Below are 25,805 nucleotides of genomic sequence, written 5' to 3' on the forward strand. Positions count from 1 at the left end.
AGCATGGATGCGTCTCAAAAGAATATGCTAAATGGAAGATGCTGGAGAAAACAGGGCAAATACCGTATGATTCTATTACATAAAAGTATAAAAAATTCAAACTAACTTCTCACGACAGAAAGCAGATCAGTGGTCGCCTACAGGGACGAGGGCCAGTGAGGGGTAGGGGAGAGAAATTACAAAAGGGAAGAAAGGGCACTACTTTGACTGTGGTGATGGTTTTACGGGTCTATAAATATGGCAAAACTCACTAATGTGTACACTTTAAATAAGTGGTTTATTTATAAATATTGCCGCAAAAGCCCTATTAAAAATGTTTTAATGGAACACTCTGAATCATATGTAAAAAGTACTAACTCTGAAATATCCTATGGTTTGATTACGATACAACTTTTTAAATTTCTGTGGAAGTACCAAAAAGGGGCATAGCATCCTACTAAAAAAGATCCAGAAATATACCTGAGAATCTCAGTATGTGAACCCTTACCTTCAAATTATTTCGTTTTTGACGAAACTCTTTTTATTAGGAGAATTGTAAACATAATCTTATTTCACTTAAAATGCATGTAGCATTTAATAAAATTTTAAACCACCTATAATTCAGAAAATTCTTTAGAAGAATAAAGTTAAAATTCGATAACAAGACTCAAAGTTTTTGTGTTATTCTCAATAACCTAATCTAGAAGAGGCACCAAAAATAGTAATCTCAGACAAATCTGATAAAAATATTTGGTCAAATATTTTCTTCTTTGTTAAAAATTTCAAACTGTGGAACCAAGTGAACCAGCAGATGCATCTCATTTTATTCAATCTATGAAAGCTTAGTGGCTCGATAAAATATCTATCTCAACAGTGACTCTGGTTAGGGTTGTTTTATTTCTGATTTATTAAATGATGAACTGCTGGAAACTATACACAAAAAATATTTTTAAATGATTCCTAATAATTACAAATTAACCTCTAAGTATTAGAAGCAAAAAGCTAAGAAGCTGCCAGTATCTGGTCTAGCTATTTGCAAAGATCTATCTTTCTGTTTTATATTCAGTTAAAGATTTTTTAAAAGATATAAAAATCAGGTAAAGATTTTTCCTACAAATGGTAGCTTCTTCATTTATATTAAAAGTAGCAATATTTGATATATATAAAGATCTTACCTGAACACTTATCCTCTAGGTATGTTGCCAAATCTGACATCTCCACGAAGGATGGTGTACTTGTTTGAAATTCCGCTTTAAATTTAATTGCCCGCACATCATCATCAAACAGGCACTCACAGGATGACCACGGTGTTGTGTGCAATTCTAGGTTTTCTACTATGCAATTTCGCTGGACAAAAAGATATTTAAATTCCCAGATATAATCTTAAACAAACAAATAAAAACACAAAGTCACCAAAAATGAAATCGTCTAGGCTCAGAATCAGATTAAACCGATTGATTCAACTACACAAACACAACCTTTATCACCTAAGGAATTTAGGTAGAAATAGACAAAATACGAATGTTGCATTAAGGCAACAAGATAACGATGCTACAGACAACTTTAATGAAAAATTTTTCTAAAGACTTCTTGGTCTCCTACACACTTATAATTTATTAATCATAGTCAACTGCTTTGCAGAATAGCAAATTTTTATTTTGATATCTACAGGTAAAGATTAAAAAAGAAAAAACCATAAGGACAATGAAATAGACATAGGTCTGCCATAACCAATATTTTGCTGATATTTCAACACCTCAGTTATCTCATTTAGCTAACTTTTTCAGGAAAAAAAAAATTTAGACAAGGTCACACCTATTTTTAATGATCTCAATAATAGTTCAAATTCTTAAAACCACAGCAGCACAGACTTTCTCACCAAATAACCATAACCTACATTAAAAAGCTGAACTTGAAAACTGTAATAAAACAAAAGAAAGTTTCTTAGCACTAGTTTTCCTGATAATAACAGCTGTCTTTTTAGTTTCCCACTTACTTCAGGCCATAAGTCTAATTCACACCTCACACCCACCTCAGAGTTTCTTTGATTGGACAGTTGTTTTTTTAGACAATCTTAAGTCATTAAATCTGCATAGACAAAGCATCATTAAAGAACTAAAACATATATATTCCAACTTGCTGCTTAAAACCATTCTTTTTAAATAACTTTGTTTTATTATAAAATATGTTTAGAAATCACAGACAAGCTAGATAAATAACACCAATAATTTCATCGCCCCTAAATAAACAGTTACATTCCAGTGGACATCCAGTTTTTTTTATTTGTTTGATTTTCACTTAAGATATCAAGCATATTTTTACATATCATTAAGTATTATTCTACATTATTTTTCAATACTGCATGATAAGCCATTACATAAAAAAAAATCTTAAAAATTATTATAACAATCCTCTACTTGGGGGCATTTTTCACTATTATAAAAAATATAGTGCTAAACATATTTTTAGCTACCACTTTATGCATAGTTATGTTAAATTCTTACAGGTGTAATTATTGGGCCAAGAAGTATTCCAAATTTAAGGCTTTCCATGAGTACCGTCAATTGTCTTCAAGATAGATTCTGCTAATTTATATCTCCAATAGTCTGTGAGAGCGGCTGTTAGCCCCATTATCTTCTCTATCAATTTCTTAGGAGAAAAATTATCTATCACCTATTTGCTTTATTTGTGTCTTCAATTACTAGCGAGAGTAATTTTTTTTTTTTCAATCTTTATTGACCATTTTTATTTCTTCATTAGGGGTTTGCCTGTTCATATCCTCTGTCCAGTTTTCCTTAGAGATTATTTTCTGAGTGCATTTTTTTATGGCTTATCACTTGTGCTTTAATTTTGTATATGGTAGGTTTTATGTATAGTAGTTTTTGCTTTTTTTTTAAACCTGCCAACCTTTATCATTCCAAATAAGTTTGCCTCTATTTTCTTCTACTACCCATTGTTTAGTGTAAAAAAGAAAATTGAATCTCTAATGCATCTGGAATTTATTTTGATACAAACGTGAAGGATGTATTTAACTGTTTATTTTCTTAAATTGTTAGCCAGATGTTCCAATCGCTACCTATTCTATTTTCAAAAGGAGGTTTTTAGGTACCTTTATTTTTTAATCATAAAATAAAATTTATTTACTGTAAAATATTCAGGCAGTAAAAAAAAGGGAGAGGTAATAGGTGAAATAAGATCGGTCATGTTTTAATAGACTGGGTAATGGTACTACAGTTCATTATACTGTTCTGCTTTTGTATATGTTTGAAATTTTTCATAACAAAAGTTTAAAGAATAAATGCAAACGCTCACACACATAAAATTCACACCAAAGGTATAAAGATACTACCACACAAAGATATCTGGTACCTACTTTTCCAGTTTTTTAAATGTGTACACATATTTACAGATACATTTTTATTAAAATGGAATCCTATTATATACAACTCATAGCTAGCGACTCTTAGGGTCGCTATGAGTCAGAATCAATTTATAGCAACAGGTTTGGTTTTTTTGGTTTATTGTATATGAGCTTTTAAAACCTACTTTTTAAACTAAAAAATCTGTTGCTGTCGAGTCCTGACTCACAGTGACCCTATAGGACAGAGCAGAACTGCTCCATCGGGTTCTAAGGAGCGCCTGGTGGATTCAAACCACCGGCCTTTTGGTTAGCAGCCATAGCTCTCAACCACTCTGCCACCAGGGTTTCCTTTTAAACTAAATAACCTAGCATATACATCATACCAAGTTAACGAACACACATACATTCTGTAGTGAACACCTCTGAGTGTCCACCCAGGCCAGGAGTGGCTCCCTTAACTATTTTCTCTCCCACTGAAATAGCTTAAGTCTGATACTTGTACTTTGTAAGCCTGTCCTCCCGGCCACAGTTAACAGAACCAGATCTAATCTGGGCAATCAGATTCTCTTCCCTGGGAATTTGGAAACGGGACAGGTCTCCTGAAAGGAAACATGAGCTCAAGGAGCCACGGAGTAACCATCTTCTGCTTTCCCTTGGTTTGAGAAGCAAGTGACGTCTGCACCCAGTGAGTAAATCAGATACCCAGAGAAACTGTCTGGAACCTGTGGGGTTTTTCAGCTCCTGGTTCCACGTCGCTCTGCGACACCAACACTTTTGCCCTTAAGTGCTGTGAGACACCTCTGTATGCTTCAAACACATGCCCCTTAATTGGTTAAGCTGGCCAGAGTGGAGTCCTAGTTCTAACTACAAGCCCTCAGTGTCCAGGTTTTAAAATAATTTTTGAATACATCCCATGGATTGCAAAGCCTTCATGCACATACATTTTAACTTTATGATTTTTTTTAAAGGTTCTTATCATTTGAATCAAGTAAAGTTATTTCCTCCTCAAACTTGAGTCTCTTACTCCATTAAAGACAGTGGGAATTGTGTAGCTAAAAAAAATGTTTACCACTGGTCTGTATTTTATTATCCATTCACTCATTCCTTAAGCAAGTATCTACTGGGGCAGGCACAGTGCTGTGCGGTGGTGGTCCAGTGGTGAAGACGCTAGACAAGGCGCTTACAGTCACAGGACTTGCAATCTAATGAGAAAAAACAGTTAACATACAAGCCAATGAATAAGCTAGGTAATTTCCAGCTGTGTTATGTGCCACGAATGGGTTAAAAACGGTGACCAGATAGAGAGTAGCATATCCACTGATGGAGTATATACAGTCTTAGAGCTGAGACATGAAGGAGGCATCCTGTAGGAAAGCTAAAGAAAAAGCACCCTCGCCAAGAAAACAGATAAATTCAAGATCCTGGCGCAGGAAGAAGCTTGGCCCGTTCAAATAACAGAAAAGAGCCCCGCACAGATCTGGCTAGTTAGTCTGAGGGAGAGTGACAGAAGACAATCTGCAATACATTTCTGTGTTCGAACCGTAAATTAAGAGTGTGACCAGATTCCAAATCTACCCACGCAGACAGAACTATGATTATGCATGAAGCATAATTATAAATGCTGGGATCACTTATGTTACTCTGTACTTAATTAAGGATACTGCATTGGTATAGCACTGAATTCTGAAAAGCTTATTTTCTGCTTACCCTATTACTCCTAGGAAATATAACTGATGTCCCTAAGTCCACCAACCATTAGGACTTAAACCATGACCGATCCTTGCTCCAGATAGCAGGTTTTTTGCTACATATAAAAAAATTCCTACTGTTGTTGTTGTGTGCCATCAAGTCAATTCCAATTCATAAGGGACCCTACCAGACAGAGAATTGCCACATAGGGTTTCCAAAGCTGTATTCTTTTTTCTAAATGTTATTTGTTTTGTCACTGTTGTTGAGAATACACACAGCAGAACATACACCCACTCAACAGTTTCTACATGTACAATTTAGTCACACTGTTTACATTCTTCGAGTTGTGCAACTATTCTCACCCTCCTTTTCTGACTTGTTCCTCCCACATGAACGTAAACTCACTGCCCCCTAAGGTTCCTATCTAAACCCTCAAGTTGCTTTGCCACTTTGATCCCATATAGCTAGTTCTGTGGCGTAGTGGTTAAGTGCTATGGTGGCTAACCAAAAAGGTTGGCAGTTCGAATCCACCAGGCACTCCTTGGAAGCTCTATGGGGCAGTTCTACCCTGTCCTACAGGGTTGCTATAAGTCGGAATCGACTTGATGGCAATGGGTTTGGTTTTGGTTTAGCTAGTTCTTAAAAGAGCATAATACTCAAGGCAGACTTTTTTTTTTTTTACTAGTTAAGCTAAACTACTGTTTTGTTTTAAGATGACTTCAGGGGATATTTTTAGTTTCAGGTATAAAGATTACCTTAGAGCAATAGCTTCAGGGATTCATCTACCTTCCACGGCTCCAGAAAGTCTGAAGTCCATAAGAATTGGAAATGCTTTTCTACATTTTCCCCCTTTTGATCAGGATTCTTCTATAAATTCAAGATCCTGGCGTAGGAAGAAGCTTGGCCCGTTCAAATAAATACTGATCAAAATGTTCAGTAATGGCAGCCAGACACCATCCAGTTCTTCTAGTCTCATGGTAAAGGAGGCAGTTGTTCATAGAGGCAGTTAGCCACATATTTAATATCCTCCTATCCCTGACTCTCCTTCTTCCGTAAGCTTTTAAGATCCCAGGCATTACACGATGAACTAGGAGGTAGAAGCACTAAACACATTATTAGGCCAATTAACTGGAACGTCCCATGCTTTTTTTTTTTTTTGCCAATTCAACTTTTTACAGGTATGCAATTTACTGACAGCAATTACAATAAACTGGCTGTGCAACCCTACCCTTAATCAGTAAGTGTTTTCTATCACCTTTAACTCCCCTTTCCCTCCTCCCTCCTATCCCTAGTAACCACTAATAAACTTTGGTCTCTGTACATTTGCCTTTTCTTGTCATTTTATATAAGTGAGGTCATACAACAGTTGTCCTTTTGTGATTGACTTAGTTCACTCACTGTAATTTCTAGATGGCAGTGGGATTTTTTGGTTTAATCTCTTCGAGCTCCATCCATACTGTAGCACGTATCAAGACTTCATTTCTCCTATTGAGTGAGTAGTATTCCACTGCATGTATATACCACATTTTGTTTATCTGTTCATTTGTTGATGGGCATTTAGGTTGTTTCTACCTTTGGGCTATTGTAAATCGTGCTGCAGTGAACAGCGGCGTACAAGTCTCTTTTTGAGTCTCTGTTTTCAAGTCTTCTGGGTATGTACCTAGGAGTGGAATTGCTGGATCATGTGGTAGTTCTATTTTTAGTTTTTTGAGGAACCACCACACTGTTTTTCACAATAGCTGTGCCATTTTGCATTCCTACCAGCAAAGGATAGGGGTTCCAGTTTCCCCACATGCTCACCAACATTTGTTGTTTTCTGTTTTTTTGTAATCTAACCCATCTTTAAAAAAAATACCCATTGCTGTCGAGTTGATTCTGACTCATAGCGACCCTATAAGACAGAATAAAACTGCCCCACAGAGTTTCCAAGAAGCACCTGGTGGATTCCAACTGGTGATCTTTTGGTTAGCAGCCACAACACTTAACTACTATGCCCCCAGGGTTAGTGGGAGTGAAATGGTATCTCATTGTGGTTCCCTTTTGCATCTCTTTGATGGCTAATGACACTGAGCATCTTTTCATGTGTCTAGTGAATACCTGAATGTCCTCTTTAGTGAAATGTCTGTTCAAGTCCTTGGTCCATTTTATGATTGCTTTATTTGGCTTTTTTGTTGTTAAGTTGTTGAAGTTTTACATATATTTTGGTTATTAGATTCCTGCCGGATATATGGCTTCCAAAGATACTCTCCCAGTTGGTGGCTTGTTTTTTCACTTTCTTGGTAAAGTCTTTTGATGAACAAACGTTTTTAATTTTTTGAGGTCCCATTCATTTTTTTTTAATTGTTTGCACTTTTGTTATTATATTAGATAATCCATTGTTGAAAGCTAGGCCCCTGCTTTTTCTTCTCAGAATGTTACAGTTTTAGTTTGCACATTTAGGTCCTTAATCCATTTTGAATTTGTTTTTGTGTCAAGGCTGTAATCTTTACGGAGGCAGATTGCCACATCTCTTTAACAGAATAGCTGTGGGGTCCAAACCACCAACCTTTTGGGTAGCAGCGAGAGCTTAACCACTATACCACAGGAGCTCCTTAAATTCTTACTAAAAAAAAAAAAACTAGCAACATGCATTTCACAAGAACCTGAATTTTAGAGTTTCTTATTACTCATCCCAAATAACTCATTATTTCCAGTACTCAGAATAATTCTTGATGATTATTTCTGATTATACCATTGTATGGCCTGAACTGTATCCCCACAAAATGTGTTGTAAACCCTAACCCATTTGGGAATGGGTTTTGTTATGTTAACGAGGTAGTGTTAGTGTAGCATGTGTTTTAAACCAATCTCTTTTGAGATATAAAACAGCAGATTAAGCAAGTAAGCAAACAAGCAGAGATGGGGGAAGATAAATGCTGTGTCTCCAAAAAATGTATATCAACTTGACTAGACCATGATTCCCAGTACTGTGTGACTGTCCACCATTTTTCCACCTGATTTGATTTTCCTATGTGTTGTAAATCCTGTCTCTATTATGTTAATGAGGTGGGATTAGTGGCAGTTATGTTAATGAGGCAGGACTCAATCTACAAGATCAGGTTGCTTCTTAAATCAATCTCTTTTGAGATATAAAAGATAGAAGGGAGCAGAGAGACATGGGGACCTCATACCAAGAAACAAGAGCCAGGAGAATAGCATGTCCTTTGGGCCCAGGGTCCTTATGCTGAAAAGCTCAACTGGGGAAGACTGATGACAAGGACCTTCCCCCAGTGCCAACAGAGAGCGACAGCCTTTCCCTGAAGTTGGTGCCCTGAATTCAGACTTCTAGCCTCCTAGACTGTGAGAGAACAAATTTCTCTTTGTTAAAGTCATCCACTTGTGGTATTTCTGTTATAGTAGCACTAGACAATTAAGATAGATGCTAAGCCACGTGACGACCACCAAGGAACAGAGAGAAACAGAAGCTGAAAAGAGACGAGGACCTGCCACCAGAGCCGAAGGAGAATGAAAGCCTTCCTCTAAAGCCAGTGCCCTGAATTTGGACTTGTGTTTGTTAAAGCCACCCACTTGTGTTATTTCTGTTACAGCCGCACTAGATAACTAAGACAACCACTTAAACGTGATTTTGCTATCCTTAAGAGCAAGTGGAACAAGTGTCTAGTACAGAGGTTAATACCAAGAATGCCTTCAGAAATATTAAATAAAGAGCATGCTAACATTTTCTGAAGATAAAACTAAGTGATTCTCCAAAATTGGTATATTCCCATCTTAAAAAAGAATGGTCTTCAGATATTGAGGTGGATGTTAAAATTTAAATTGGTGAGCATAAATAAATGTATGCTGAATGAGTGAATGAATGAACAATGAACAAATATATCTTAATTCTTGGATTCCTAAGTTTTCAGTATTAAGCTAAATACCATAGAAATGTCGGAGACAACTATAATTTCTATTCTTATTAACCGAATGACTTCTAATGCTAAAGGAATATCCATATTAATCATGGAGCAGTAATCTGCTTTGCTATAGCTCCACCATAATAGAAGTAACACCTCTGACCTACATTTTGTTCAACATGCACTGGACTCATGTTCCCAGCTATGATATGGTGGCCAGTGATCATGGTTAGTCTATCAGTGGCAAATGTTTGTCAGATTTCTCAACCAAACAAACATCGGTCACTGTTTGATCCTAAAAGCCCCAAATCAGACTTATCTCAAAACCTAGTTATGGGCTATTAATGATTAAGAGAGATAATGTGACAGATTCTACCTTTAGATAACCACTCTGGAGACAGAAGCTTGACAAGAAGCTTTAACTCCACGTAAAAAATAATGAGTCACTCCTGAGGTTCACCCTTCAGCCAAAGATTAGACAGGCGCATAAAACAAAACGAGACTAAACGGGCACACCAGCCCAAGGGCAAGGACGAGAAAGTAGGAGGGGCAGGAAAGCTGTAATGCGGAACCCAAGGTTGAGAAAGGGAGATTGCGGACATGTCACGGGGTTGGCAACCAATGTCACAAAATAATATGTGTATTAATTGTTTAATGACACACTAGTTTCCTCTGTAAGCCTTCATCTAAAGTACAATAAACATTAAAAAAAAAAAAAAAAGTCACAAGGCAAAGCCATAGACGTTTCCTAGACACATCCAAACACCTTGAGGGACCAAGTTACCGGGGCTGAGGGGTGGGGACCATGGTCTTATGGGACACTGAGGTCAACTGGCATAACAGTTCATAAAGAAAATGTTTTACATCCTACTCTGGTGGGTAGTGTCTGAGGTTTTAAAAGCTTGTGAGTGGCCATCTCAAATACATCTATTGGACCCTTCATGTTTGAAGCAAAGGAGAATGAAGAAAACCAAAGACACAAGGAAAATATTAGCCCAAAGGACTAACAGGCCACTTGAACCACAGCCTTCACCAACCTGAGCCCAGAGGAACTAGATAGTGCCTGGCTACCACCACCAACCGCTCTGACAAGGATCACGATAGAAGGTCCTAGACAGAGCAGGAAAAAAATAGAGAACAAAATTCAAATTCACAAAAAAAAAAAAAAATTAGACTTACTGGTCTGACAGAGGCTGGAGGAACCCCGGCAACTATGGCCCCCAGACACCCTGCTAACTCAGAACTGAAGGCACTCCTGAAGGCTACCTTTCAGCCAAAGATGAGACCGGCTTTTATAAAACAAACGATAACACATGTGAGGAACATGTTTCTTAGTTCAATCAAGTATACTAGACCAAATGGACAACACCTACCCAAAAGCAGAAAGGGACAGAAAAACTGGATGAATGGAGACAGAAAGCCCAGGGTGAAAAGGGAAAGGGAGAGAGTGACGACACATGACAGACTGCAACCGATGTAACAAAACAATTAGTGTATAAATTTTTGAAAGAAAATAATGGGTCACACAATCAATCTCTGAATTAATTTAGCAGGATAACATAACTCAAAAACCACTAATTAAACTATCTCTGATTGTTATAACTAAGATATTTCGCAATATCCAAAGGAAGAATTGTACTATTTTACTGCAACAATAATTTCATTTAACTTTAGTTAATATACCTTAAGCTATCATTTTATACTTTGAAGAAAAATATAATCATGGGTCACATTTTAAACATGAACATTCTATGGCTGACAAGCAATTTGCACTTCTAAAACCACTGGGAAAAAAAAGCCCTGGGATATAGTGATTTATTTTTTTTTTTTTAATGGGATATACTGATTTATTACAAACTAATGTTGCGACTTGAAAGAATTAATGTAACTCCCCTAAGACCTGACTTATAACCAGAGAGAAGTTTATTTATCGGAGTACTTCAGATAAACAAAAAATTTTGGAAGCTTCTCCAGAATTAAATTTTAAAGAATATTATTTAAAGGAGATAAGATCTTTACTAAAAAGGTAAGTATACCTGGGAATACATGGAAACTTTTATTTTGCCACCTTTAACTGTAAGAGGGTTTTATATATCACGGAATTGCTTACAGAAGGTATAAAATTATAACAGAAGAAATTTGCTCATTGAATACTTGATCATGATCACTTATATTTCAAATGTATCTAATCTGTTAAGATCCTCTTCATATTAGGCTTGCAAGCATTGATCATTTACCTCAATCTATATGGGCATAGGTAATAGGTTAAATGTTTTTTGGTGTATTTACCTTTTTTCCTTTGAATTTGAGGGTACCAGGCTGCTCCAGCACCCCATAAAACAAGTACATAATGTTGACCTTGAGTCTGTTCCACCGTTAACACAACTTTCCTTTGCTTCTGTCCTCTATAATTGTATAATGCTTCTGGAAAAGGAAAAGAAGTATTTAAATTGGCATTAATCTATCACATGTGTTAAAGTATACAGTTATTTATCACTATATACTTTAATACTTGGTAAGTATATAGTGATAAATAACTGATACACTAAAATGGTCGTGTATTTTAATTATTTTATAATTTAAAATTAAGAAAGTAACAAAATGTTTACCTGTCAGTATAGTGATATCAACAACTCTTAGTACTGCATGGACTAATATTTCAGGCTGAAGGTGCTTCAGTTCTACAAACTCAATCCTTTTGACTTTCTGAGGCTGCCTCTGAGGAAGATCTCTGAGACAAGGATGTTTTGAAGAAACATATGCCAATAAGTCCTGAAGTACAACAGCACTAACTATACTGGAATCTAAGAAAGAGAAACACATACACAAAGAATGGAAACAATATATTGTCTTGACAACCTACAATATCTTCTTAGAACTGTACACTATGCTGTGAAGTATGATTAAATGTAAAACATGATTTCACTTCTATAAAATATGTAGCTTATTCTTGAATCAGTTTAGATTCAAAAATAAAACTTGGTATTTACCACCAATGGAACCTGAATTATTTACTATCTCCTAAAAAAAATTTTTTTTTTAAAAAAACTGGCAGTGTTCTCTTACTTCTCTATTTTGTTAATGTCATCTTTCTACCAATTAACTAAGCTAAAAATTTCAGCTATTATTTTTTACTCTTCTATCAGTCGATTATATCCAACCAGTTCCCAGTCCCTGGAGTCTAATTTGATCATGTCTTCCTCGGCTATCCCAACCACCTCGTTTTCTTCAAGATCCTTAGCACTTGACACCTGAAATACTCTACGAGCCTCCTAGCCAGCCCTCACGCTTTCCCCAAACATGTCTGATTCCTTTCCGTTTCTAAGGCTCTGCCTTACAGCTTTTACTACCTGCAATGCTATCATCCTCCCGTCTCCCTATCCAAATACTACACAGAATAATAACCACTACGGACCCCAAGTGCCTTCTCCTCTCCTAACTCAGAGAGCGGTTTACCTGTGACTATCATCTGGCATTTGGGCACGTACAGCGTTGTACTGTTTCTTTTGATTGTTACATCAGTTACTGAACTTTTCAGTCATTACACCACTTAGAGTTTTTCTCTTTCCTGTCTCAATTTTTTTTCTAATTCTTTATTGAGGTATACTTTACATACAATAAAATGCATAAATTTTAAATGTACAGTTGGATGAGTTTTGCTGATTAGACTTAAATTTCTCTGAAGAAAAGCGAGGTACGCTTGAGCACATGACTGACTGTTGACCAAAATCAGATCCTGGCACAAAACGCTTTGGTATTTTTAGAAAGCAGAGTTTATTAGCCAATTTCAATAGAAAAAAAAAAAAAGATCCTTTTTTCCTTCTCCCATCAACATGCCTACCCCCATGGATTCCTTATGCCGCACTAAAGCCTCATTCTTCCCTGATTCACTTCATGAGTATTTACTGATCACCTACTAGGTGCCAGGCTTTACCCAAGTACTAGGAACACAAAGACAAATTATGTCACGGTCCCAACACTGAACGTGTTAACAGTCTAGAGAGAGACAATGCTAGGCACAGTGCTCAGGACATGAGAAGTGCATGTAAACACCCCTAAAAATGCACAGAAAAAGAACTGCCTAGGGAAGTTGTTGAAGGCTTCATTGAGGGAATATTTCAGCTGGATTTGGGAAAAATGTCTAGATTTCTAGGTAGCAAACGAGGTGGGCAGAGGTATATTTCCAGTTAAACAAAAAGGGTTCACAACCTTTTACGTACCATGGATGCTTTTGGTAGTCTGACGAAGCATATGGGCCCATGAAAAGAATAACAACTTATAACAGCTTTACTGAGGTCTAATTCACATACATAAACTTCACCCTCTTAAAGTGTACAAGTCAATGGTTTTTAGTTTACTCAGAGTTGTGCAACTATGACCACTACCTAATTTTAGAACATTTTCATCATAGACTATTTTAAATGCATAAAATACTTAAGATCGCAAAGAAAATCAATTATACAGCAACAGAGTAATCAAAATATTTTCAAAACTGTGATATACGTGCCTCATTAGTACATTAAATAACAAGACTTAGTAGAGTAACAGCTACTAGAATTTCAAGGTAGTGGGAGCATATAGCAACTGTAATGTGATATAAAGTATATGTGATTTCCACTAGTGACCAAGTCACAAGTTCTGCTAATATTATTGTGGATTGTTGCCTTATTCATAATTGAAGGAAATGCTTAATCTCAGCTAGTGATTAATGAAATAAAGATGCAACATTTTTCCCAACCAAGTTCATGGACTCCCTAGTGTAGAGGAATCAGTTTTCACAGAAGAAAAAGCAGGAAGAACATTTAGAAGGCTAGTGACACTGTCAACAGGAGAGAAGATGACAAATGTTGGAAAACAGGCAAGCACATATAAAGGGGAAAAAGGTTATTTATTTACGAGATGGTTCAGAGGTGCAATCCAGGGAACAACTGAAATGTGGGAGGTAAAGAAGAGATTAAAGATGACACCAAGATTTTCTAGTGCAACTAGGTAGGCAGATTAAAATAAATGTTTTAATGCTTTTAGAAACCTAAGTAAGATTACTCAATTCGTAACAAATTTCGTAAACAAATTTTATAAAACAATGGTGATATCACTAACAAAGATAATTGGCCTAAGAAAAAAGAAGAGATAATATGAAAGATGAATGAGGACAGACTGGAGATAAAGAGGAAAAACCCAACCCCAAATATCTCCTTCCATACTGATCTTCTTTCACAATTATTTTTAGTACATCTGGAATCAGAAGGGCTGAGTTCAAATTCCAGCTTTGTCAATAATGATCTCTGTGAACTTGCATGTAACTTCTCCGGGCTTCATTCTTTATCTATAATATAAAACTTTGGGGGAAAATCCCTGATAGCAAAATATTTACTTCTGCCTGTTCCAAAAATTTTTATATGGAAATATCCAGTTATTTAGATTTCAAATAATTTTTTTTATTGCTTAGAAACACTGGGTTAGCCTTTGATTATACATTTAATAATATTTAGTATCAAATTTATATCCTGTAACATTATCAAAAGACTAGGTTTGTAAAATATGTTACACTTCACTATAATGAAGAAAGATGTCTTTTCCAAAAGTACAACATATTAATCAGAAGTGTGACTGTTCTCATGAGTTGTAACTACTTGCAAAATGAAACTAATCAAGTTGATTTATTCTTGTAGAAGAAATACAACTGCAATATCTTCAAAGTGTCAACTGATAATCATTTCCCTAAATCAAACAAAAAACCTTTAGAATATACTTTAGCCACTAACCTATGAAAAACATGGCAACATAAACTTCAATGTAAGCATAAAAACAATTAATTTGAAGGTTATCTAACTAATTCACGTTTTTTCACATCGCTCTACAAAAACCTGAAGCTCCACTATGGCTCCACGGAATATTCTCTACCTGGAATGATTAGGTCCTACAATTTTAATGAAATTGTTAAACTATAATTACTTGAATCAAGATCAGCCTCAAAACCAGTAATATCTACTACAACATCTCCCACATCCCTTGCAAAATATTTACAGACCATGTTATTTTCATTATTTCAATACATTCCTTATCTTTCCATTGCATCAACAGCTATAAAATGTGATGAATTTTGTTTAAATGCCATTTGACTACCATTCACATACACATGCTCTCTGAGATGTGGTAAACTCAAATATTGGTCTTTTATAGATTAAACTTACACGAAACCCTAAAGTTATAAACTTGACTGATTTCAAAATCAAATACTGAAACATAAGCGTTTTAATGTTTTCAGAACCCAATACATACAATCTGCTTTAATTAAGCACAGAGAGCTTCAGTGATATTAGTAATGTTTTAAGTTGGGTGGTGGTTTCGTGAGTGTTTCTTAGCATACTTCATCATTTAAATATACTTTATATATCTTCTTTCATGTAACAAACTACTGGACTAGGGTGATAACAGTGTCAACACAGAAAAGGGGATAAATTTGAAAATAGAATCTAAATTTGAATTATGACCTGGACTCACAGGGCATGGGGATGGACTAGATGTAGGGAATCAAAGATGACACTAATGCTTTTGTGTTAAGTAAACAGATGAAGGTGAGTACCTTACACTGAGAGCAAGGACACAGAAGAAATATTGAGAGGAGAACATAGTAGGCAAAAATGATGAGTTCAGCTTTGGACAAGTTGAATTTGAGATGTCTGTGGGACATAAAAAAAATTTCAGAAGATTTCAAGTTCCATGGTCTTTGAACTGCGTATTTAAAGACACTCCAAAGGCTGTATGAGATTCAATACCCAGATCCTCAATTTTCCATATGTACTTTTTCCTATACTGATTTCCCTGAGAACTCTTTCCTATATCCCCTTTTACAATGACGCTTCCCCCGCTTTATAAAACAAGGCATACCTCTCGCTCTCCCAAAATCTTACTGAGGTGCATTAACCTGCTGCCGTCAAGTTGATTCCAATTCATAGTGACCATACAGGACAGACCACAACTGCCCCATAGGATTTCCAAGGATCGGCTGGTGGATTTGAACCGCCGACCTTTTGGTTAGCAGCGAAGCTTTTAACCTTTTGACTCAGTGTAAAAACCACTATGTTGATAAAGGTTGGTATCACCAGTGGTTTGTCATGTGGATATCACATACCCCTAACATGATACAATGGGAAGGGCACTTCACCTCTCTGGTATCCTTCCCCAAAACTCACAACTCCAATCTAATCATGAGAAAACATCAGACAAACCCAAACTGAGGGACAGTGTATAAAATAAGAAAAAAAAACTATAAAGGTCATGAAAACCAAAGAAAGACTGAGAAACACTTGAAACTAAGTAGACTAAATGCAATGTGGTATTCTAGATTGGATCCTAGAATAGAAACAGACCATTAGTGGAAAAACTCATGAAATCCAAATAAAGACTAAAGTTAATGGTATTGTAGCATATTAATTTCTAGTTTTGACAAATATATTATGATTATATAAGATGTTAACACTTTGGGGGGAAACCCCTAGGTGGTGCCAATGGTTAAGCACTCGACTGCTAGCTGAAAGGTTGGCGGTTTGAACCCATCCAGAGGCACCTTGGAAGACAGGCCTGGCTGTCTGCTTGAGAGGTCACAGCCTTGAAAACCCTATGGAGCAGTTCTATTCTGCACACAGGGGGTCCCCATGGGTTGGAATCAGCTTGATGGCAGCTAACAACAACACAAACATTTGAGGAAGGTAGGTGAAGGATATACGGAAACTCTCTGAAATATCATTGCAACTTCTCTGTAAAGGTGTAATTATTCCAAAATAAGAAGTTTATTTTTTTAAAAACAAAGTATTACCACATAAACATTACTGAATAGAATTCAGAAAGATTTATGGCACATTAACTCTGAAGGAACCGAGTAACATGATTATAGCTCCTTCCATTCCCATTTGGTTATATATATGAACAAGGTTTGATGGAAGTTATATCTACAAAAATGAAAACGTAAAATTATGGCTGTTAAAGAAATGCTTTATTTTTTTTCAATTATACTTGAGGTGAGAAAAATCAGATTAATCATAATCCTTGGTTCATGATAAGCTCCCATCATGGTTCCTGCATGACCTGCTCCTTTTCCAGCTAGTTATTTGTAATACTGTAATGCTGCTGTTGTTAGCTGCCATCAAGTCGATTCCGACTCACAGAGACCCCACGTGTACGGAACAGAACTGCTCTACGGGGCTTTCAAGGTTGTGACCGTTCTGAAGCAGACGCCCAGGCCTGCCTTCCAAGGCACCTCTGGGTGGGCTCGAACTGCCAACCTTTCAGCTAGTAGTCAGCTGATTAGCCATTTGTGCCACTCAGGGACATGTACGGTTCAGTGACATGAATTACTTAAGAGAATGTATTTTTTGTTTTAGTTTCAATTTTATAAAAAACACAAATATATTTTGCTTCTTGCTTTTTATACTAATTCTATTGCTAGGATCCATCTGTATTGTCAGGTATCACTGTAGTTTATTTGACTGCTGTAAAATATTTTACTGTATAACTACACTGCAGTTTACTCACTCCCTCTCCTGTTACCGGGCACCGGCTTTGGGGTTTTGGCAGTTGGGAACAGTGCTGCTCTGAACGCTCGTATCGACATCTCCTGTTGTACGTGTGCAAGGGTTTTGCCTGCAGGTATACCTAGGAATAGAACTGCTGGGTCAATGGGAATATGATTTACAACTTTAGGAGATAATGCCAAATTGTTTTCTACAGTGCTTGTTTAACAATTTACATTCCACCAGCACTAAGCACTTCCAGGCTTTAATTTTTGTCAGCCAATTGGGCGTAAAATGGTATGGTCTTTATTTGCATTTCCCTGACCACTAATGGTGTTGACTCTCTCCCCAGATGTTTACTGGACATACATGCTTCTTCTGTGAAATGTACCTGACAAATTGTCCCAAAACTTAGTGACCTAAAACAACATTTATTATCTCAGATCCTGTGGGTCAGGGATCTAGGCATGGCTTAGCTGGGTCCTCTGATTCAGGGACTCTCACAGGCTGTAATCAAGGTAGCAGCTGGGCTGCACTTCTCTTAAGGTGAGACTAAGTAGGGGGAAATCTACTTCCAAGCTCACGCCCATGCTGGCTGGCAGGACTCAGTTCTTCATGGGCGGTTGACCTCAGTCAGTTCCTATTACACTGTGTCAGTATTCTATCAACTTATTACTTCCCCCATTAATATTATGATATTGTTATTATACTCTGTACAGGCTCCATACCTTATATTCATTATCTCATTTAATCCTCACAACTCTACAAGATATTTATGCATTTTAATCTCTGTTCTACAGGTGGAGAGACAGGGGTATGGTGAGGTTAAAGAACCTGCCTAAAAAATATAGAATTTGGATTTAAATCCTGGTCTATTTGGCTCTAGAAACTATAACTAACAGTTCATACTGTCTCCCTTACTTTTTTTTCTGTTTTTATTTCCTGGAAAAAAAAGATAGTTCCTAGTTTCTTCATAGCTTATTTTAAAGAGAAAATGGATACCAGAGAAGGAAGATAATTTTTTCCCAGCAGTGGCAGATGGAAGAACAAGGATTCAAACCACAGCTGTCTGACTACGAGGCGCATCCTTTTTCCATTACCCCAAGATTTCTTAACCGGAGGTTAAGGAGTTCAAAAGAAGAACTTTGGAGGTGCATGAACTACTTGAAATTATATGCCAAATTTCATGTCTATTTACTTAAGTCCATTTATCTGGAGAAATGGCCCACAGCTTCATAAAGAGCTCTATGATTCCCTGAAAGGTTAAGAACCACCACTATACTGACTAAGAAAAATAAGAAATGAAGCATGAACCCCAATACTTCTTAAAATAAATTTGATTACAACATGTAAGCTCATTTTTTTAAAGTTCTGTCTTCATCCTTACTGAAGAAATAAACCTCTATAGCTAACTTGTTTAGAAAACATGTTACAAAACTCTTTTCTTTCCTAATATGTTTATATATTTTAAATGCTTATAAATTATTATATTCAAACTGTGTCTTACATTCTTCAGGCCGGACAGATGAGTAGCTTCCAAGATTTAATAACTGACTGGTAAATGTTGATTGTAGCACTGTCTCACCAACCCACTGATTCTCATGAATAGTAACATCTAGAGGGGGGAAAAAAGTTTTGATCATGCCGTAAATTTCTTCATAGGAACATATAATTCATGCTTCCCACATGCCAGGCAGCTGAAGTTCAGATAAGTTAAATGATCTGCCTAAAGATACAAAATGATAAACCAGCAAATGCGAAATCTGAACCTAGGTACGTCTGTATGTAGATAAAATAACAGAGTTGCTTCTATATGTTCAAACATTATCAGTATGGAAGCTCACTGCTCCACAGAGAACGATTTAATGGATTCTGTTCACGTAAGGCCAATGTTATAACGTGTATTTCTAATAAATTAAAAGAAAAATCTTTCACAGCCGAGAAGCAAAGCAGTGGTGCCTGCAACAGCAAATAACATTCAGTATGCATCTATCCCTCCTGCTATAAACATACCTGAATATAAGGCATTCTTAGGGGACTTTGACTGTTTTTCCCCAAATGGCAAGGTAATCTGAAAAAACCATTTTTCCTCATTTGTTGGCACCATGTTACTTGTAAGATAAATGAAAATCTGAACTCGTCCTGGATGCCTACCTCTCCCTTCTGGCCTTTGCCCCAATATCTCACCTGCTGATTTTCCCTCTTCAGTCTGCCCACTACCTTACCACTGCTACTGTCTGACATCGCACGTTCCTCTCTCTCCTGTCAGACCCCCTTCCCACCCCCAATCCTTGTCCCACAATGCTAATGACTGATTTATCAAGAACATTAATGCCATCAGGTGCCTTCCTAACAAATACTCAATGCCTCCCCACTGCTAGCCAGGAAAAGCCATCAGGACAGTCAAGACTGTTCATCAGACACTCAGGATACCTACTCTTCAGAAAGGAACAAATAAATGAGCAATTTCCAAGACAGCCTTCTAAAAACTAGGCTTATGAAAAGTATGTCCAATGAGTGACATGCTAATTACCAGTGATAGGGTGGGGGGAGCTGATAGCTTAGCCCTTGCCTCCCAGTTCTCTTTGCCCACTCAGATGTGTCCCTGCTCCTCATCTTGTTTATTTCTTTAAACACTGTGCTTTCCCAAGGTGAACTCTCAGGCCCTCTCCTCTTTCAATTCTAGTCTCTAGTCTCTCTTAATAAAACAAAACCAAACCAATTGGTGTTGAGTCAATTCTGACTCACAGCCACCCTACAGGACAGAGTAGAACTGCCTCATAGGGTTTCCAAGGAGTGCCTGGTGCATTCTAACCTCCGGCCTTTTGGTTAGCAGCCTGAGCTCTTAGCTACTCCCTTTGACAATCCTCCTTTACAGTAATCCCTTCATTGTATTGCTAAAAGCATAACCAAGTGTTACTGTGTTACTAAGTGGAATGTGATCTGGAACACATCTGTTACACAGAATTTTTCAGTTCTGGGGTATATATCATCAGGTAGTGTGACCTATCCAACATTTAGTTATAATAATGTACAAATGGATGTTATTAATTAAAATGAGATTTCACCCATAACAAATTTCTATGGAAATATAATTTCGCTACTTAATTAGGGCAATGGAAAAGTACAGATATCTTTTTCACAAGGTTTCCATCTGTTTCATACAAAAGCAACTTATTCAAAGCTCAGTGAATCAGATACTTTTTCTTAAATAAATAACGCAAAATACAGAAAAAACGGATACTTAAAAAATGTACTCATAGAAACAATTTAAACATTCTACTTTTTTTTTTTTACAATAGGAAAATGGTTAAGTGAATTATGGTAAAGTCACTTGATAGAACGTTACGTAGTTGTTAACAACTGTAGGAAAAAATACACAGACACAGGGTGGAGTTCCTGTCTGCCTAGGGGAAGGCCTCTCAGAGCTCCAGGCAGTAACAGTCACGGCCTTGGTAAAATTACGGGGGTTGGGGGGAGAAGCGGCCAGGCTCCAGCCCTCTCTTTACAGCTTGAAAAACTCAATTTTGTCAGCACTCCAAAAACAGATTTCGGCTCTGCAATGTAAATTCACATTACACAAGTGAATGAGACAAACATAAAACCAGAGCACAAATTTTAAAAATTTACGATGAGACATTGCCAAAGAAACGAAAATACATGTGTGTGGCCCGTTCTCACCTTCCTATGTGTTGTAAATCTTACCTCTATGATGTTAACGAGGCAGGATTAGAGCAGTTATGTTAATGAGGCAAGACTCTACTGGAAAGGGAAAGAATAACCAAAGGACTGCTCACTGAGCATTGAATCAGGAAAAAGGAAGTTGGATGAAATGGCTCCATCCAACAAGTAAGATGACATTGCCAATGGGACCAGAGGATGCTAAGCCTGTTAGTTACAATGCCCTGTGCTTAACTCTTTATCAGGGAGTGCTCCTGACCATCCTGCAGGAATACCAAAGTGTATTAGCTAAGGTTCTCATTTCCCTGAAAACTGTTTGGTGAGAACTGACAATAATTGCCTTGAAATCTGAAGCTCAAAGACTGAGCTATACCTCTTCCTTTAGATAAGTTATTAAGCTTCCTCCTGGTCTGAGATTCACCTTTTCTTCTTAAAATGACTAGTATCTCTGCTTTTATACACTGTGTACTGATTTTAAAGTCATTTGAAAAACAACATAGGTTCCTGATGTTAGACAAAAAGGCAGGATAAAAACTGTTTGTTCTTTATGACTACAATTATAGGTATTCCCTGACTTACTGTTGAGGATTCAATTGTGTCCCTCAAAAATATGTGTTGACTTGGCTAGGCCATGATTCCCAGTATTGTGTGGCTGTCCACCATTTTGTCATTTGATGTGATTTTCCTATGTGTTGTAAATCCTACCTCTAAGGCAGGATCAGAAGAAGTTATGTTAATGAGGCAAAACTCAATCTATAAGATTATGTTGTATCTTGAGTCAATCTCTTTTGAGGTATAAAAGAAGACAGCAGGAAGACAGAGGGACCTCATACTACCAAGAAAGTAGCTCCAGGAGCAGAGTGTGTCCTTAGGACCTAGGTCCCTGCACTGAGAAGCTCCTAGACCAAGGGAAGACTGACAATAAGGACCTTCCTCCAGAGTCAACACAGAAAGCCTTGGCACCCTGAATTTGAACTTCTGGCCTCCTAGACTGAGAGAATAAATTTCTCTTTGTTAAAGCCATCTACTTGTGGTACTTCTGTTGCAGTGTAACTGAACATCACTCGGGTTCTTGTCCTGTCTTATTAGCTGATTGAAATAAGACGGACACTGATTGCAATGGAAACAGAAAGTGGCAAGTTTATTGTCTGCGCATAAAAGGAGCGTGTGGGGTCTGCTGACCTTAAAGCCACGTGCTCGCTGACTAAGGGGGCTGGGGAGCTTTTTGTTTCCAATGGTGTCAGGGTGTTGGGTTTGGTACCTGGAATTTTCTGCCTTTAGCCCTCCCATGCCTATATTTGGGGGGGGGGGCGGGGGGTGGTCAGTTGAAGGATATGATTTCAATCTGTGCGTGATTCAAGGTGTAACTAGAGCTAGTCAGTGGACCGAACCACACCTGCTGCGACTTCCTGCTCAAAACAAGCTTGTGGTTAGCAAGACAAAGGGGTGGGGGAAGGGGTGTTGATGGGGGTTTTCAATATGGCTGAGCAGCCTGTCTCAGCAGCAGCACTAGATAACTAAGACTCTTACAATGTGAGTTATAACGAACCATACTTATGCCCGTTTGGGTTTTGTGTGTGTGTATCTTATCATTAGTAATATGTACTATATACCATGCTGCAGTACGTAATTTGCTGATGTCATCATATCTGTAAGTTTATATGTAATGCTTCCAACTCCCAAAGATGAATAAAGATCAGATTTACAAAGATAATGATAATAAAAAGCAATAATAATAAAAACTAAAAAAAAAAAAAAAATGAGGTATTTAACTTATGTCAAAACCAACTTACGACGGAGTCATCAGAATGCGAACCCCGTTGTAAATCGGGGACTACCTGTATATAGTAAGAGTGCGGATTCTGGAGTTTAGCTAAAAAAAAACTGTTGCAATCAAGTTGATTCTGACTCATGGCAACCCCACGTGTTACAGCGTAGAACTGCTCCGTAGGATTTTCTTGGCTGTAATCTTTATGGAAACAGATTGCCAGGCCTTTCTTCCGTAGTGCTGCTGGGTGAGTTTGATCTGTTAACCTTTAGGTTAGTGGTTGAGTACAAACCATTTGTGCCACCCAGGAACCTAACTGGAGCGATGCTAACCCAGGTCAAATCATGGCTTTGCCACTTCCTAGATGGGTAACACTAAACATTATTTCTCTGCATCTGTTTCTTCAACTGAAAAATGGGGACAATAATCAGCAGCTTTCTCACATAGTTGTTGTAGTGATTTGATATACACGTAAAACATTTAAAATAGGGCCTGACACAAAGTCAGTTCCCAATAAGTATCAGCTATTACATACGTAGGAGCCCTGGTGGCTCAGTGGTTAAGAACTTGGTCGCTAACCAAAAGCTGAGCAGTTCGAACCTACTAGCAGCTCCTTGGAAACCCTACAAAGCAGTTCTACTCTGTCCTATAGGGTCACTATGAGTTGGAATCGACTCGACAGCCAGAAGTTTGGGATTACATATGTATGTGGATGCATTTTAAAGGGCATAGGGAAAATGACTAGAAAGAAACACTCCAAAATTGTAATGAGGTTGGTTAGATACCAGTAATTTTTCTCCATTCTGTATTTCCAAAACAATTAATATAAATCCAACAATAAATAAAAATAAAGTAGCAGAAATGCTGTCCTTTCATTATGGGACTGCTAATATAATTAAATGATTATAAATAAGACATACAACAAAGAGCAAGCCTGATGATATAAGCGGAACACTAACATAGTGAATGAGTAAGAGGGCCAACCAGAGAAGGCTTTTTAAAGGAGCAGATGTGTAGAAAGAAGGGGCAGAACTAAGAAGGACATAGCAAGGGCCCAGAAATGGCAAGGAACTGGATAACGAGGAATGGTAAAGACACCAGTGTGGAAGCTGTAACAGGATCAGTCATGCCGGGGCCGAGAAGAGGCAAATGCTAATAAAGAACCCCTACAGACTTAAAGGAGCCGGGGGGGGGGGGGGGGGGGGGTAAAAAACTCGACACAGCTTTAGAAAATAAACTATCACTACATCACAGTGACCTCACCTGTAAGCAAAATTATATCTCCAGGGAACACGGTAAGTGCCCAAAATGCTGCAGTTCGCCACATAAAGACCTTCTTCTTAATTTCTGTTTGGTCGATGACTTCGAGCGCTGCTAAAGGTACCGTAGAGCCAGAATGTGGTCCTGATTTTATGTTCACTTCTTTCACGTGACACGGAGATAACACCATGACTAAGCAATTATATTTCTGACTTTTACAATCACAATTTTTTATTAATGATGTTTTTTTAATATACTTAAATTCAGACACGTTCCTCTGGTCCAGTGTTACAGCAAGATCTCCTGCATTAGAAAGCAACTTAGATTTCTTAGATACTTGGGAGGTTTTAGATGGGGCTTTAGAATGGCCTGCTTTATCTTCAGATATCCAACTTCTTTTAACAGAACTTTTATGAAAGGTATTGAGTTGGGAGCACAGTATTCCTGAGCTACATGACTCGATACAGATCTCATTTGGTGGCAGTTTTACGTCAGGACTGAAGAGTTCTTGAGATCCTATATTTTCTTCAAGATCTGTTTCAGAGTCTATGACAATGTGGCTACTTTTTGTTTCAGGACCAACAGGACTAAAAAGTTCAAGGGAATAGGCTTGGCTTTGTCCACTTTTAAATCCTTCTGCAAAATCATCACTACGATGAATCAAATTATCTTCTATTACTCTTATTTCCTCGTGACTTGCCTTTGGGACAACCTTCATGTTTATGGTCCCTTTATTTAGAGAATTCTGCCCTTTATACTTCCTCTGGGCTAAAAAAGCAACCTGGCTGGAGGTCATTATACTGAGAAATTCAGTATCAGTGGATACGTTAAGGTTTGAGGCCTTCGTAACTGCTCCTTCAGGCCTTGGCTTGTCTACTGTTTTAGAAGGCAAGAATTCCACACGCTGGCTTTGCGTTTCATGATGTGCTCTTGGCACATAAGTTGTTTCTACAGGTTCTGGCCCTATATTAATCTGTTTGGTACTACAGACCAAATCTAACAGAGCTGCACACTTAGGATCTAACTGTGAGGTTGTTTTTGTTAAATCTGGGACACAGATATTTGACTCATCTTTATGCTGTCCATCTGTGATTTTCTTATTTTCAGTGACAAGCTTTTGATACTTTTCTTTTCCAGTTAAATGTTGAACTCTGCTCTTAAGTCCACATATTTGCATGCTAGAGTCTGTTACACCACTCATCCCTGAGGGGGAACTCTTCTGGGATTTTATATTCTGTGTCTCAGAAATACAACATATAAAGTCATCTTTCAAAGGAACTGAACTTTTCCTAGAGTTCAGTAAACAAAGACTATTAAGACCAGGGGGCCCAATATTGTCTAAGACTTGATAGTTTTCAAGGTTTTTGTGCTTGCATTTTTCATCCTTCAGATGTAAAGAATGTTGATTGTATAAAAGCTGAACTTTTTTCCAGGGGTCAGCAGCAGGTATGAAAGAAGTCGGTTCCTGTGATACTGTTGTTTTCAGTGGAAGAACTGGAGCACCCCAAAAAATGTGGACTTGAGATCCTCCAGTCATGGTTTCTGATAAAAATTAAAAATCTAAAATTAATACTTTTGCAATACTTTTTTGTATATTGATACTAACAATGTACCAAAGGCAAATACATAAAATAGGAATCAAAAACATAATTAATAGA

General features: G+C 37.4%; 1 protein-coding gene across 5 annotated transcripts in view; it reads right to left on the reverse strand.

Annotated features, from left to right (window-relative positions):
- SHLD2 (shieldin complex subunit 2) overlaps nt 1-25,805 on the reverse strand; it is a 132,467-nt gene that overhangs the window by 36,597 nt on the left and 70,065 nt on the right. For 3 of the 5 annotated variants that reach the window (XR_007518492.1, XM_049894344.1, XM_049894345.1), the window contains 5 exons: nt 24,151-25,689; nt 18,946-19,053; nt 11,535-11,729; nt 11,215-11,349; nt 1,155-1,361 (listed from right to left, as the gene is read on the reverse strand). Coding sequence is in view for 4 of the 5 variants with exons in the window: in XM_049894344.1 (XP_049750301.1) it covers nt 1,155-1,361; nt 11,215-11,349; nt 11,535-11,729; nt 18,946-19,053; nt 24,151-25,684 (2,179 nt within the window). In the remaining variant the exon portion in view is untranslated. Of the gene's footprint in view, nt 1-1,154; nt 1,362-4,409; nt 11,130-11,214; nt 11,350-11,534; nt 11,730-18,945; nt 19,054-24,150; nt 25,690-25,805 lie in introns of those variants that run through there. The other 2 variants (XM_049894347.1, XM_049894348.1) reach the window with 2 other exon arrangements.

This window comes from Elephas maximus, chromosome 8 (assembly GCF_024166365.1).
Source record: "Elephas maximus indicus isolate mEleMax1 chromosome 8, mEleMax1 primary haplotype, whole genome shotgun sequence".
NCBI lineage: Eukaryota > Metazoa > Chordata > Mammalia > Proboscidea > Elephantidae > Elephas > Elephas maximus.